Source organism: Rhinoderma darwinii, chromosome 6 (genome assembly GCF_050947455.1).
Source record: "Rhinoderma darwinii isolate aRhiDar2 chromosome 6, aRhiDar2.hap1, whole genome shotgun sequence".
In the NCBI taxonomy this organism is placed as follows: domain Eukaryota; kingdom Metazoa; phylum Chordata; class Amphibia; order Anura; family Rhinodermatidae; genus Rhinoderma; species Rhinoderma darwinii.
This window is the reverse complement of record NC_134692.1, coordinates 15,486,488-15,500,312: the sequence shown is the minus strand read 5'-3', so window position 1 is coordinate 15,500,312 and position 13,825 is coordinate 15,486,488. Positions and strand designations below refer to the sequence as shown.

General features: G+C 41.1%; 1 protein-coding gene across 1 annotated transcript in view; it reads right to left on the bottom strand.

The window, feature by feature from the left end:
• Positions 1–13,825, bottom strand: part of THSD7B (thrombospondin type 1 domain containing 7B) — a 406,197-nt gene that overhangs the window by 117,500 nt on the left and 274,872 nt on the right. The window contains exon 14 of the mRNA XM_075829232.1: positions 13,309–13,572. Within this exon, the coding sequence (XP_075685347.1) occupies positions 13,309–13,572 (264 nt within the window). The remainder of the gene's footprint in view (positions 1–13,308; positions 13,573–13,825) is intronic.

Below are 13,825 nucleotides of genomic sequence, written 5' to 3'. Positions count from 1 at the left end.
ATCCTGAAAAGGGACTGATAAGTATTTGGACACTATAGATCGTATCGAATAATATTCGTTGCTATAGGATGTAACAAACATAACTCACAACGTTTTCTGCCCTCACCTATATTGATGGCCCTATCTAGGTTCAACTGGGGATAGCCTCGGTCCTTTAAGCGACTACATATTTTATTAGTTTCGTCCCTACATAACTGTTCAGACGAGCAGTTTCTTTTTGCTCTAAGTATTTCTCCTACCGGGATGCCCTTAATAGTATGTTCTGGGTGGCAAGATTTAGCAGGCAAAATTGCATTTACAGAAATAGGCTTGCGATAAGTGCCTGTCTGAACAGTCTCTAAACTGGAGCTACAACTCAAAGTGAGGTCAAGGAATGTAATTTTTTGGCAATCATAAGCATAGGTGAAAGTCAAACCGAATGGGTTATTATTGATGTAGTTGATGAAGTCTGCTATGGTCGCCACATCAGAGGACCAGATGATGATCATATCATCAATGCAACGACCATACCAGACCAAATTGAGAGCAAAAGAATTGCTGTCAGCGAATAGAAAACATTCCTCCCACCATGCTACATATAGGTTGGTGAGCGAAAGGGAAAATTTGGCCCCCATAGCCGCGCCTGTTTTTCGTATATAGTAGCGCTGATGGAACATGAAATAGTTGGAAGAGAGAAGATACTCTATTGCCATGATGATAATGTTTTTAAGATCTGCGGAGTATTTAGAATATATGTCTAGATGATATGAGACTGCCTTTAACGCTAATTTGTGGGGTAAACATGTGGGTATAATGCCTCAATGTCACAAGTTATCCATACAAAATTATTCTGCCATTTAATGTTTTGTACAGACGATAACACATGCTCGGTATCCTGAAGAAACCCAGAGCAACGTGTAACCAAAGGTTGCAGTAATGAGTCTACCCAGTCGCTGAGTTTCTCGTTCAAAGAGCCGATACCCGCCACAATAGGACTCATAGGGGGCAGGAAGCGACCCTTGTGGATCTTGGGCAGGGAATGAAAAATGTGAATTAACGGTTTCTCAACAAAAATATAATCACATTCCCTCTGAGCCATGACTCCCAAATTGAGACAATATAACAATATGTACAGACGTGCGGAGTGCTGATCCTTTCCGCCTGAATACGGTTTCTGTGGCATGGAGATCGCGGTCTACTTCGTGCACCTGGGAGGGTGAGCTGACATTCCTACTCTTATTTAATAATATTAATATATATTGTGACTGGAATTACTCTTTAATTATAAGATGTTTTCATTTAAAGTTGTCAGAAAAGGGCAGGAGCAATGATCTAGCGCTGAGTCCTGCTTCTGTCTCCATCGTCTTTTATTGTTGCCAACTTACACTGACCCCTTGAACGTCTGCAAGGAGCGATAAGAAAGTTATTGCGGCACTTGACGTAACATACGGGAGCTCGGGAAAACTCTGCCCAGTCTATTCATTCAGCTCTGACCCTTCAAACACAAACACGCATTATCTCCTGGTAACGGTGTATCAGCTTTTCTACACATACCCTGTACAATTATCTTGATCCAGCTGTAACTGCATCCATTTTATAATGGGAACATCTCATGTAAGCTGAATCGCCTTATCACAGGCCTTACAGAACTGCCGCTACAGGTAAATGAAACAAGATTATCTATAATAGTGCCTTAACCTGCAAGATATAATCTGTCCGGCAGAGAATGCCGCCTGTTGTGACAAAATAAGACAGTTTATGAGAAAGCAATGAAAGGTTTTGTAAGGGAAAGGGGAATAGGGAAAAAAGATTACATGCTTTGTTTTATCGCAGCAATGTAACAAAAAAAGTAATGTGCAAGTGGACACTGCGCTTTCTAGTATTGTAACATTTTAAAGTGACCCTTTAGTCATGACAGAAATTTTCATCAATGGACGAGGAACCAGTGGAAGAAAGTACATATCTTTTTCTTTTGTATTGATTCATTTTTATATTACATAGCTTTATATCTCCTCCTTCCTTTAAAACAGACATGGAGTTAAATGACGGCCTACAGCCACTGCTAAGAGACGGTAAATAACACAGCTCCCATTCAAAGCCAACCAATAATAAATCCATCATTAGTAAGCTCTGAAACTCCACTTATTGTTGGCTGGCAGCAACCAGAAGTCTAGCATGTATGTCTGTGTTAAAATGACACATATGATTATGTAGCTAATATAATACGGATACCCTATGTACAAGAACATAACTACTATAATACTGCCCCCTATGTACAAGAACATAACTACTATAATACTGCCCCCTATGTACAAGAATATAACTACTATAATACTGCCCCCTATGTACAAGAACATAACTACTATAATACTGCCCCCTATATACAAGAATATAACTACTATAATACTGCTCCTATATACAAGAATATAACTACTATAATACTGCCTCCTATATACAAGAATATAACTACTATAATACTACCCCTATATACAAGAATATAACTACTATAATACTGCCCCCTATATACAAGAATATAACTACTATAATACTGCTACTGTATACAAGAATATAACTACTATAATACTCCCCCTATATACAAGAATATAACTACTATAATACTGCCCCCTATATACAAGAATACAACTACTATAATACTGCCCTCTATATACAAGAATATAACCACTATAATACTGCTATTGTATACAAGAATATAACTACTATAATACTGCCCCCTATATACAAGAATATATCTACTATAATACTGCCCCCTATATACAAGAATATAACTACTATAATACTGCTCCCTATATACAAGAATATAACTACTATAATACTGCCCCCTATATACAAGAATATAACCACTATAATACTGCTATTGTATACAAGAATATAACTACTATAATACTGCCCCCTATATACAAGAATATATCTACTATAATACTGCTACTGTATACAAGAATATAACTACTATAATACTCCCCCTATATACAAGAATATAACTACTATAATACTGCCCCCTATATAAAAGAATATAACTACTATAATATTGCTCCCTATATACATGAATATAACTATTATAATACTGCTCCCTATATACAAGAATATAACTACTATAATACTGCCCCCTATGTATAAGAATATAACTCCTATAATACTGCCCCTATATACAAGAATATAACTACTATAATACTGCCCCTATATACAAGAAGATAACTACTATAATACTGCCCCCTATTTACAAGAATATAACTACTATAATACTGCCCCTATGTACAAGAATATAACTACTATAATACTGCCCCCTATATACAAGAATATAACTACTATAATACTGCTCCTATATACAAGAATATAACTACTATAATACTGCCCCCTATATACAAGAATATAACTACTATAATACTGCCCCCTATATACAAGAATATAACGACTATAATACTGCCCCCTATATACAAGAATATAACTACTATAATACTGCCCCTATATACAAGAATATAACTACTATAATACTGCTCCTATATACAGGAATATAACTACTATAATACTGCCCCCTATGTACAAGAACATAACAACTATAATACTGCCCCTATATACGAGAATATAATTACTATAATACTGACCCCTATATACAAGAATATAACTACTATAATACTGCCCCCTATATATAAGAATATATCTACTATATTACTGCCCCCTATATGCAAGAATATGACTACTATAATACTGTCCCCTATATACAAGAATATAACTACTAAAATACTACCCCCTATGTACAAGAATATTACTACTATAATACTGCCCTCTATACACAAGAATATAACTACTATAATACTGCCCCCTATATACAAGAATGTAACTACTATAATACTGCCCCGTATATACAAGAATATAACTACTATAATACTGCCCCCTATGTACAAGAATATAACTACTATAATACTGCTCCTATATACAAGAATATAACTACTATGATACTGCCCCTATGTACAAGAACATAACTACTATAACACTGCCCCTATATACAAGAATATAACTACTATAATACTGCCCCTATGTATAAGAATATAACTACTATAATACTGCCCCTATGTACAAGAATATAACTACTATAATACTGCTGTAATGACCGGGGGGTAGGGAAACGGACAAGTGAGCCCTAATCTACCCGCCACTCTGTCCCTGCCTACTTGCAACGACCCGCCCTAGGCGACGGGGTACAACTGGACGGCGGTCCCTGCACTCAGTAAGTGCACGACAAACACGACAAACATACAAGGGAATACAAGCAAGGGAAAGGGGCAGTTGCCCACGGCAACACCGTGAGCAACCAGAGTGGTGAACGAGCCGAGTCAAGCCAGGAGCGTGCGAGGTACCAAACGAAGAGCAGAAGAGTAGTCAGTAAGCAGGTCTGTATGGAGCAGGAACAAAATAGAAGGAGCTGTAGCTGGGCCAGGAAACCACATGAAAAAGAATAACAAGCAAGGAGGAACAGGAAATGCAGGTATAAATAGACAGAGGGCGGGAGCTAGCTGAGTCTGGCCAGGCTGCGATAGGCTCTCCCACTCCTAAGCCTGCCAGCCTGAGTGGTGGAAGCTGGAGTCAGTCTCAGGGATGTAGATTCAGGTGCTGACTGATTAATTAAGGGAGTTAACCCCGAAGCTGTGCCTGGCAGATCCTTTACAGTACCCCCCCTTTTATGAGGGGCCACCGGACCCTTTCTAAGTGGACCTGGCTTACTGGGGAATCGCAGGTGGAACCTCCTGACCAATACCCCAGCGTGAACATCCCGGGCGGGTACCCAAGTCCTCTCCTCGGGTCCGTAACCTCTCCAATGGACCAGGTACTGGAGGGAGCCTTGGACCATCTTGCTGTCCACAATCCTGGCCACCTCGAATTCCACCACCTCAGGGGTGAGGACGGGAACAGGAGGTCTCCTCGAGGGAGCCAAGGACGGGGAGCAGCGTTTAAGGAGGGAGGCATGAAACACGTCGTGTATACGAAAAGACGGGGGTAACTCCAGCCGGAAGGAGACAGGATTGAGGACCTCAATAACCTTATACGGCCCAATAAACCGGGGAGCAAACTTCTTGGACGGAACCTTGAGACGCAAGTTCCTAGACGACAACCACACCAGATCCCCGACCATAAACAGGGGGTTAGCAGAACGTTTTCTATCAGCCTGAGTTTTTTGTACGCTCTGGGACGCCTCTAGGTTCTTCTGAACCTGGGCCCAGACTGTGCACAGTTCCTGATGAACGACCTCTACCTCGGGATTGTTGGAACTACCAGGTGAAACGGAGGAGAACCGTGGATTAAACCCAAAATTACAGAAAAAGGGAGAGACCCCTGACGAGTTACTGACCCGGTTATTAAGGGAAAATTCGGCGAGGGGAATGAATGAGACCCAATCATATTGACAGTCAGAGACAAAACACCTTAAGTATTGTTCTAGAGATTGATTAGTCCTCTCCGTTTGACCATTGGTTTCAGGATGGAAGGCAGAGGAGAAGGACAGATCAATCCCCAACTTCATACAGAAGGCTCTCCAAAACAATGAAACAAATTGTACCCCTCTGTCCGAAACAATATTGACAGGGACCCCATGGAGACGCAGGATGTGTTTGACAAACAAGGTAGCCAACGTCTTGGCGTTGGGTAGTTTCTTGAGGGGCACAAAGTGGCACATCTTACTGAAGCGGTCTACCACCACCCACACCACCGACTTGCCTTGGGATGGAGGCAAATCGGTGATAAAATCCATGGAGATATGTGTCCAAGGTCTCTGGGGAATGGGCAACGAACGCAGTAAGCCCGCTGGTCGGGACCTGGGAGTCTTGGACCTAGCACAAACCTCACAAGCGGCGACGTAGGCCTTAACGTCTTTAGGCAACCCAGGCCACCAATAATTTCTGGTAATGAGGTGTTTGGTACCCAGGATGCCTGGATGACCAGATAGTGCGGAGTCATGATTTTCCCTAAGTACCCTTAGCCGGAATTGCAGTGGAACAAACAGCTTGTTTTCAGGTAGGTTCCTGGGAGCTGAACCTTGATCAGCAGCAATTTCAGAGACTAAATCAGAATCGATCGAGGAAATGATTATACCTGGAGGCAAAATACAAGCAGGATCTTCCTCCGAAGGAGGGCTGGCCATGAAGCTACGCGACAGTGCATCAGCCTTAATATTTTTAGACCCAGCCCTATAGGTAACCAAAAAATTGAATCTGGTAAAAAATAACGCCCATCGAGCTTGTCTCGGGTTTAGCCTCTGGGCATATTCTAGGAAAACCAGATTCTTGTGGTCGGTAAGGACCGTTACCTGGTGTCTAGCCCCCTCCAGGAAGTGGCGCCACTCTTCAAATGCCCATTTAATGGCTAAGAGTTCGCGGTTGCCAATATCATAGTTACTCTCAGTTGGCGAAAACTTCCTGGAGAAGTAGGCACAGGGGCGGAGATGGGCGAGGGACCTGGTACCCTGGGACAAGACAGCCCCCACTCCCACCTCTTATGCGTCAACTTCCACGATAAATGGCTCCATTTGGTTGGGCTGAACCAGCACCGGGGCCGAGATAAAGCACTTCTTAAGGACCTCAAAAGCCTGGACAGCCTCAGGAGGCCAGTGGAGGAGATCAGCACCTTTGCGAGTGAGGTCCGTAAGAGGCTTAGCGATGACCGAGAAGTTAGCAATAAATCTCCTGTAATAATTAGCGAACCCCAAAAAACACTGTAACGCCTTCAGGGAGGCAGGTTGGACCCATTCCGCCACAGCCTGAACCTTGGCGGGGTCCATGCGGAATTCATGAGGAGTGAGGATTTGACCCAAAAATGGTATCTCCTGTACCCCAAACACACATTTTTCGGTTTTGGCAAACAGTTTGTTTTCCCGAAGGACCTGGAGCACCTTCCTGACATGCTCAATGTGGGAGGACCAGTCCTTGGAAAACACCAGTATGTCATCAAGGTACACTACAAGAAATATCCCCAGGTAATTTCTCAAAATCTAATTTATGAAATTCTGGAAGACCGCAGGGGCATTACACAACCCAAAGGGCATGACGAGGTATTCGAAATGGCCTTCGGGCGTGTTAAACGCAGTCTTCCACTCATCCCCCTCTTTGATGCGAATAAGGTTATACGCCCCCCGTAGATCCAATTTAGAGAACCATTGGGCCCCCTGAACCTGATTAAAGAGATCAGGAGTCAAAGGAAGGGGATACTGGTTCCTTACCGTGACCTTATTCAGGCTACGGTAGTCAATGCATGGCCTAAGACCACCATCCTTCTTCCCCACGAAGAAGAAGCCAGCACCTACCGGAGAAGAAGAGGGACGAATGTAACCCTTGGCCAGGGATTCCTGGATATACTCTCTCATGGCTTCACGTTCGGGACAAGAAAGATTAAATATCCTACCCTTAGGAAGCTTAGCTCCTGGTACCAATTCGATAGCGCAATCGTATTCTCTATGAGGAGGTAACACTTCGGAGGCCTCCCTAGAGAAAACATCAGCGAAGTCCTGAACAAACTCGAGTAGCGTATTCGCCTCCTCAGGGGGAGAAATAGAATTAACAGAAAAACATGACGTACAACATTCATTACCCCATTTGGTTAGCTCCCCAGTATTCCAGTCAAACGTGGGATTATGCAACTGCAACCAGGGAAGGCCTAGAACCAAATCGTACGATAATCCCTGCATCAACAGTACAGAGCATTGCTCCAAATGCATGGAGCCAACAAGGAGTTCAAAAACAGGGGTATGCTGTGTAAAATAACCATTAGCAAGAGGAGTGGAGTCGATACCCACTACCGGGACAAGTTTAGGCAAATCAATCAGAGGCATAGCAAGAGACATAGCAAATTCCACAGACATAATATTAGTAGAGGACCCTGAATCCACGAAGGCACTGCCGGTAGCAGACCTTCCACCAAAAGAGACCTGAAAGGGAAGCAAGATCTTAGTACGTTTCCTATTTACTGGAAATACCTGTGCGCCCAAGTGACCTCCCCGATGATCACTTAGGCGCGGAAGTTCTCTGGCTGCATTCTTACGCTTAGGACAGTTGTTCACTTGATGCTTGTCATCCCCACAGTAGAAGCAGAGACCATTCTTCCTGCGGAATTCTCTACGTTGTTGGGGGGACACGGAGGCCCCGAGTTGCATAGGTATCTCTGAGTCTTTCGGGGAGGAACGAAGCAACGGAACTTCGGGAGGCATCATGGGGGAGTCGGAGGAGAAAACACATAAACGTTCATGTTGTCGTTCCCTAAGACGTCGGTCAAGTCGTACCGCTAAAGCCATAGCCTGGTCTAGGGAGTCAGAAGAGGGATAGCTAATTAGCAGGTCTTTCAGGGCATTCGACAGACCCAACCTAAACTGGCACCTTAAGGCAGGGTCATTCCACCGAGAAGCTACGCACCACTTCCTAAAGTCAGAGCAATACTCCTCAACAGGTCTCTTACCCTGACGTAAGGTCACCAGCTGACTCTCGGCAAAGGCAGTCCTGTCAGTCTCGTCATAAATAAGTCCGAGAGCAGAAAAGAAACAATCAACGGAGGAAAGTTCAGGGGCATCAGGAGCCAAGGAGAAGGCCCACTCTTGGGGCCCTTCCTGGAGCCGGGACATAATTATACCCACCCGCTGGCTCTCAGAACCTGAGGAATGAGGCTTTAAACGAAAGTAAAGCCTACAACTCTCCCGAAAGGAGAGAAAAGCCCTCCGATCCCCTGAGAACCGGTCGGGCAACTTGAGGTGGGGTTCAAGAGGTGCGGTGAGGGGAACTACCAAGGTAGCATCAGGCTGGTTGACCCTCTGAGCCAGGGCCTGGACCTGTAGGGAGAGACCCTGCATTTGCTGAGCCAGGGTCTCACGGGGGTCCATAGTGGTGTCAGGGACCAGGGTAGACTAGGTATGGGCTTGTTATTATGTAATGACCGGGGGGTAGGGAATCGGACAAGTGAGCCCTAATCTACCCGCCACTCTGTCCCTGCCTACTTGCAACGACCCGCCCTAGGCGACGGGGTACAACTGGGCGGCGGTCCCTGCACTCAGTAAGTGCACGACAAACACGACAAACATACAAGGGAATACAAGCAAGGGAAAGGGGCAGTTGCCCACGGCAACACCGTGAGCAACCAGAGTGGTGAACGAGCCGAGTCAAGCCAGGAGCGTGCGAGGTACCAAACGAAGAGCAGAAGAGTAGTCAGTAAGCCAGGGTCTGTATGGAGCAGGAACAAAATAGAAGGAGCTGTAGCTGGGACAGGAAACCACACGAAAAAGAATAACAAGCAAGGAGGAACAGGAAATGCAGGTATAAATAGACAGAGGGCGGGAGCTAGCTGAGTCTGGCCAGACTGCGATAGGCTCTCCCACTCCTAAGCCTGCCAGCCTGAGTGGTGGAAGCTGGAGTCAGTCTCAGGGATGTAGATTCAGGTGCTGACTGATTAATTAAGGGAGTTAACCCCGAAGCTGTGCCTGGCAGATCCTTTACAACTGCCCCTATGTACAAGAATATGACTACTATAATACTGCCCCCTATGTATAAAAATGTAACTACTATAATACTGCCCCTATATACAAGAATATAACTACTATAATACTGCCCCTATGTACAAGAATATAACTACTATAATACTGCCCCTATGTACAAGAATATGACTACTATAATACTGCCCCCTATATACAAGAATATAACTACTATAATACTGCCCCTATATACAAGAATATAACTACTATAATACTGCTCCTATATACAGGAATATAACTACTATAATACTGCCCACTATGTACAAGAACATAACTACTATAATACTGCCCCTATATACAAGAATATAACTACTATAATACTGCCCCTATATACAAGAATATAACTACTATAATACTGCCCCCTATGTATAAGAATATAACTACTATAATACTGCCCCTATATACAGGAATATAACTACTATAATACTGCCCCCTATGTATAAGAATATAACTACTATAATACTGCCCCTATATACAAGAATATAACTACTATAATACTGCCCCCTATGTATAAGAATATAACTACTATAATACTGCTCCTATATACAGGAATATAACTACTATAATACTGCCCCCTATGTATAAGAATATAACTACTATAATACTGCCCCTATATACAAGAATATAACTACTATAATACTGCTCCTATATACAGGAATATAACTACTATAATACTGCCCCCTATGTACAAGAACATAACTACTATAATACTGCTCCTATATACAAGAATATAACTACTATAATACTGACCCCTATGTACAGGAACATAACTACTATAACACTACCCCCTATATAAAAGAATATAACTACTATAATACTGCCCCTATATACAAGAATATAACTACTATAATATTGTTCCCTATGTACAAGAATATACATACTATAATACTGCCCCTATGTACTAGAATAAAACTACTATAGTACTACTACCTATATACAAAAATATAACTTCTATAATACTGCTCCCTATATACAAGAATATAACTACTATAATACTGCCCCATATGTCGAAAAATATAACTACCATAATACTGCTCCTACATACAAGAATATAACTACTATAATATTTCTCCTATATACAATAATATAACTATTAGAATATTGCCCCCTGTATACAAGAATATAACTGCTATAATACTGCCCCTATATACAAGAATATAACTACTATAATACTGCCCCCTATATACAAGAATACAACTACTATAATACTGCCCCTATATACAAGAATATAACTACTATAATACTGCCCCCTATATACAAGAATATAACTACTATAATACTGCCCCTATATACAAGAATATAACTACTATAATACTGCTCCTATATACAGGAATATAACTACTATAATACTGCCCACTATGTACAAGAACATAACTACTATAATACTGCTCCTATATACAGGAATATAACTACTATAATACTGCCCCCTATGTATAAGAATATAACTACTATAATACTGCCCCTATATACAAGAATATAACTACTATAATACTGCTCCTATATACAGGAATATAACTACTATAATACTGCCCCCTATGTACAAGAACATAACTACTATAATACTGCTCCTATATACAAGAATATAACTACTATAATACTGACCCCTATGTACAGGAACATAACTACTATAACACTACCCCCTATATAAAAGAATATAACTACTATAATACTGCCCCTATATACAAGAATATAACTACTATAATATTGTTCCCTATGTACAAGAATATACATACTATAATACTGCCCCTATGTACTAGAATAAAACTACTATAGTACTACTACCTATATACAAAAATATAACTTCTATAATACTGCTCCCTATATACAAGAATATAACTACTATAATACTGCCCCATATGTCGAAAAATATAACTACCATAATACTGCTCCTACATACAAGAATATAACTACTATAATATTTCTCCTATATACAATAATATAACTATTAGAATATTGCCCCCTGTATACAAGAATATAACTGCTATAATACTGCCCCTATATACAAGAATATAACTACTATAATACTGCCCCCTATATACAAGAATACAACTACTATAATACTGCCCCTATATACAAGAATATAACTACTATAATACTGCCCCCTATATACAAGAATATAACTACTATAATACTGCCCCTATATACAAGAATATAACTACTATAATACTGCTCCTATATACAGGAATATAACTACTATAATACTGCCCACTATGTACAAGAACATAACTACTATAATACTGCTCCTATATACAGGAATATAACTACTATAATACTGCCCCCTATGTATAAGAATATAACTACTATAATACTGCCCCTATATACAAGAATATAACTACTATAAGGGTATGTTCACACGGCCTATTTACGGACGTAATTCGGGCGTTTTGGCCCCGAATTACGTCTGAAAATAGCGCCTCAATAGCGCTGACAAACATCTGCCCATTGAAAGCAATGGGCAGACGTTTGTCTGTTCACACGAGGCGTATATTTACGCGCCGCTGTCAAATGACGGCGCGTAACTAGACGCCCGCGTCAAAGAAGTGACCTGTCACTTCTTTGGCCGTAATTGGAGCCGCTATTCATTGACTCCAATGAATAGCAGCGCTAATTACGGCCGTAATTGACGCGGCGTTCAAGCGCCTGCACATGCCGGTACGGCTGAAATTACGGGGATGTTTTCAGGCTGAAACATCCCCGTAATTTCAGCCGTTACGGACCCCCGCCGTGTGAACATACCCTAATACTGCTCCTATATACAGGAATATAACTACTATAATACTGCCCCCTATGTACAAGAACATAACTACTATAATACTGCTCCTATATACAAGAATATAACTACTATAATACTGACCCCTATGTACAGGAACATAACTACTATAACACTGCCCCCTATATAAAAGAATATAACTACTATAATACTGCCCCTATATACAAGAATATAACTACTATAATATTGTTCCCTATGTACAAGAATATACCTACTATAATACTGCCCCTATGTACAAGAATAAAACTACTATAGTACTACTACCTATATCCAAAGATATAACTTCTATAATACTGCTCCCTATATACAAGAATATAACTACTATAATACTGCCCCATATGTCGAAAAATATAACTACCATAATACTGCTCCTACATACAAGAATATAACTACTATAATATTTCTCCTATATACAATAATATAACTATTAGAATATTGCCCCCTGTATACAAGAATATAACTGCTATAATACTGCTCCTATATACAAGAATATAACTACTATAATACTGCCCCCTATATACAAGAATATAACTACTATAATACTGCCCCTATATACAAGAATATAACTACTATAATACTGCCCCCTATATACAAGAATATAACTACTATAATACTGCCCCCTATATACAAGAATATAACTACTATAATACTGCTACTATGTACAAGAATATAACTACTATAATACTGCCCCTATATACAAGAATATAACTACTATAATACTGCCCCCTATATACAAGAATATAACTACTATAATACTGCCCCCTATGTACAAGAATATACACAGGTAAACTCTCAGATCATTGGAATTACTTTTTAATTAAGAAAATATGGACCATTTCGGGCACGTTTTCAGTTTATCTTGTTCTGTAATTAGAGGACCTGCTCTCTGTGAGGTTTTCCTACATGGCCCAGTCAGGGATCTCGTAAATGTTACATAACTCCGTTTGCTTAAATCTAAAACCTAACTCCTTCCCAACCTTCACAATTAAAACCATTCAGTGATAAAAGGCAGCGCTAAAAATAATGCAGTATTTCTTCTTACCAGAATGACTACAGAGTGTGGGCTCAACTATGCTGCCAGTTAAATCATAACAAGCGATGGCTCGGAGTCGGATGCCTCCGCCGCAGCCTTTCATGATTCCCCGATTTCTTACTCCCAGCTGCATCTCATTTCTTGCATCTTGTATTATGCAGTCCGACCAATTTCCATATGGCTGAGATTTATATACTTCACAGGCGCAAGCCTCCATCTCCACTAACGGATAAGCTTCTGCGAGCTGACACCTGTCCCGCTTCTTGCTTCTCCCTGTAACGAGAACGGAATAGTATTATTGAAATACAAAATAATGTGTAAGTGTAAAGGGACTCTGCAAAATAAGGAAATATTCATCGTGTCAGGTGCCTAAGTGTTTAAAAGCCGTATATCATATTGTGCAATAGACCCTAGTAGGGAATTCTGAGTTAAATGGAGAGCGGCTACAAAGAGTGTCTCTTGCTCTGGAGGATTTTTCCTGTCCATGCATCACACAGACATCCCATTGATATGAGTGGGCACTGGG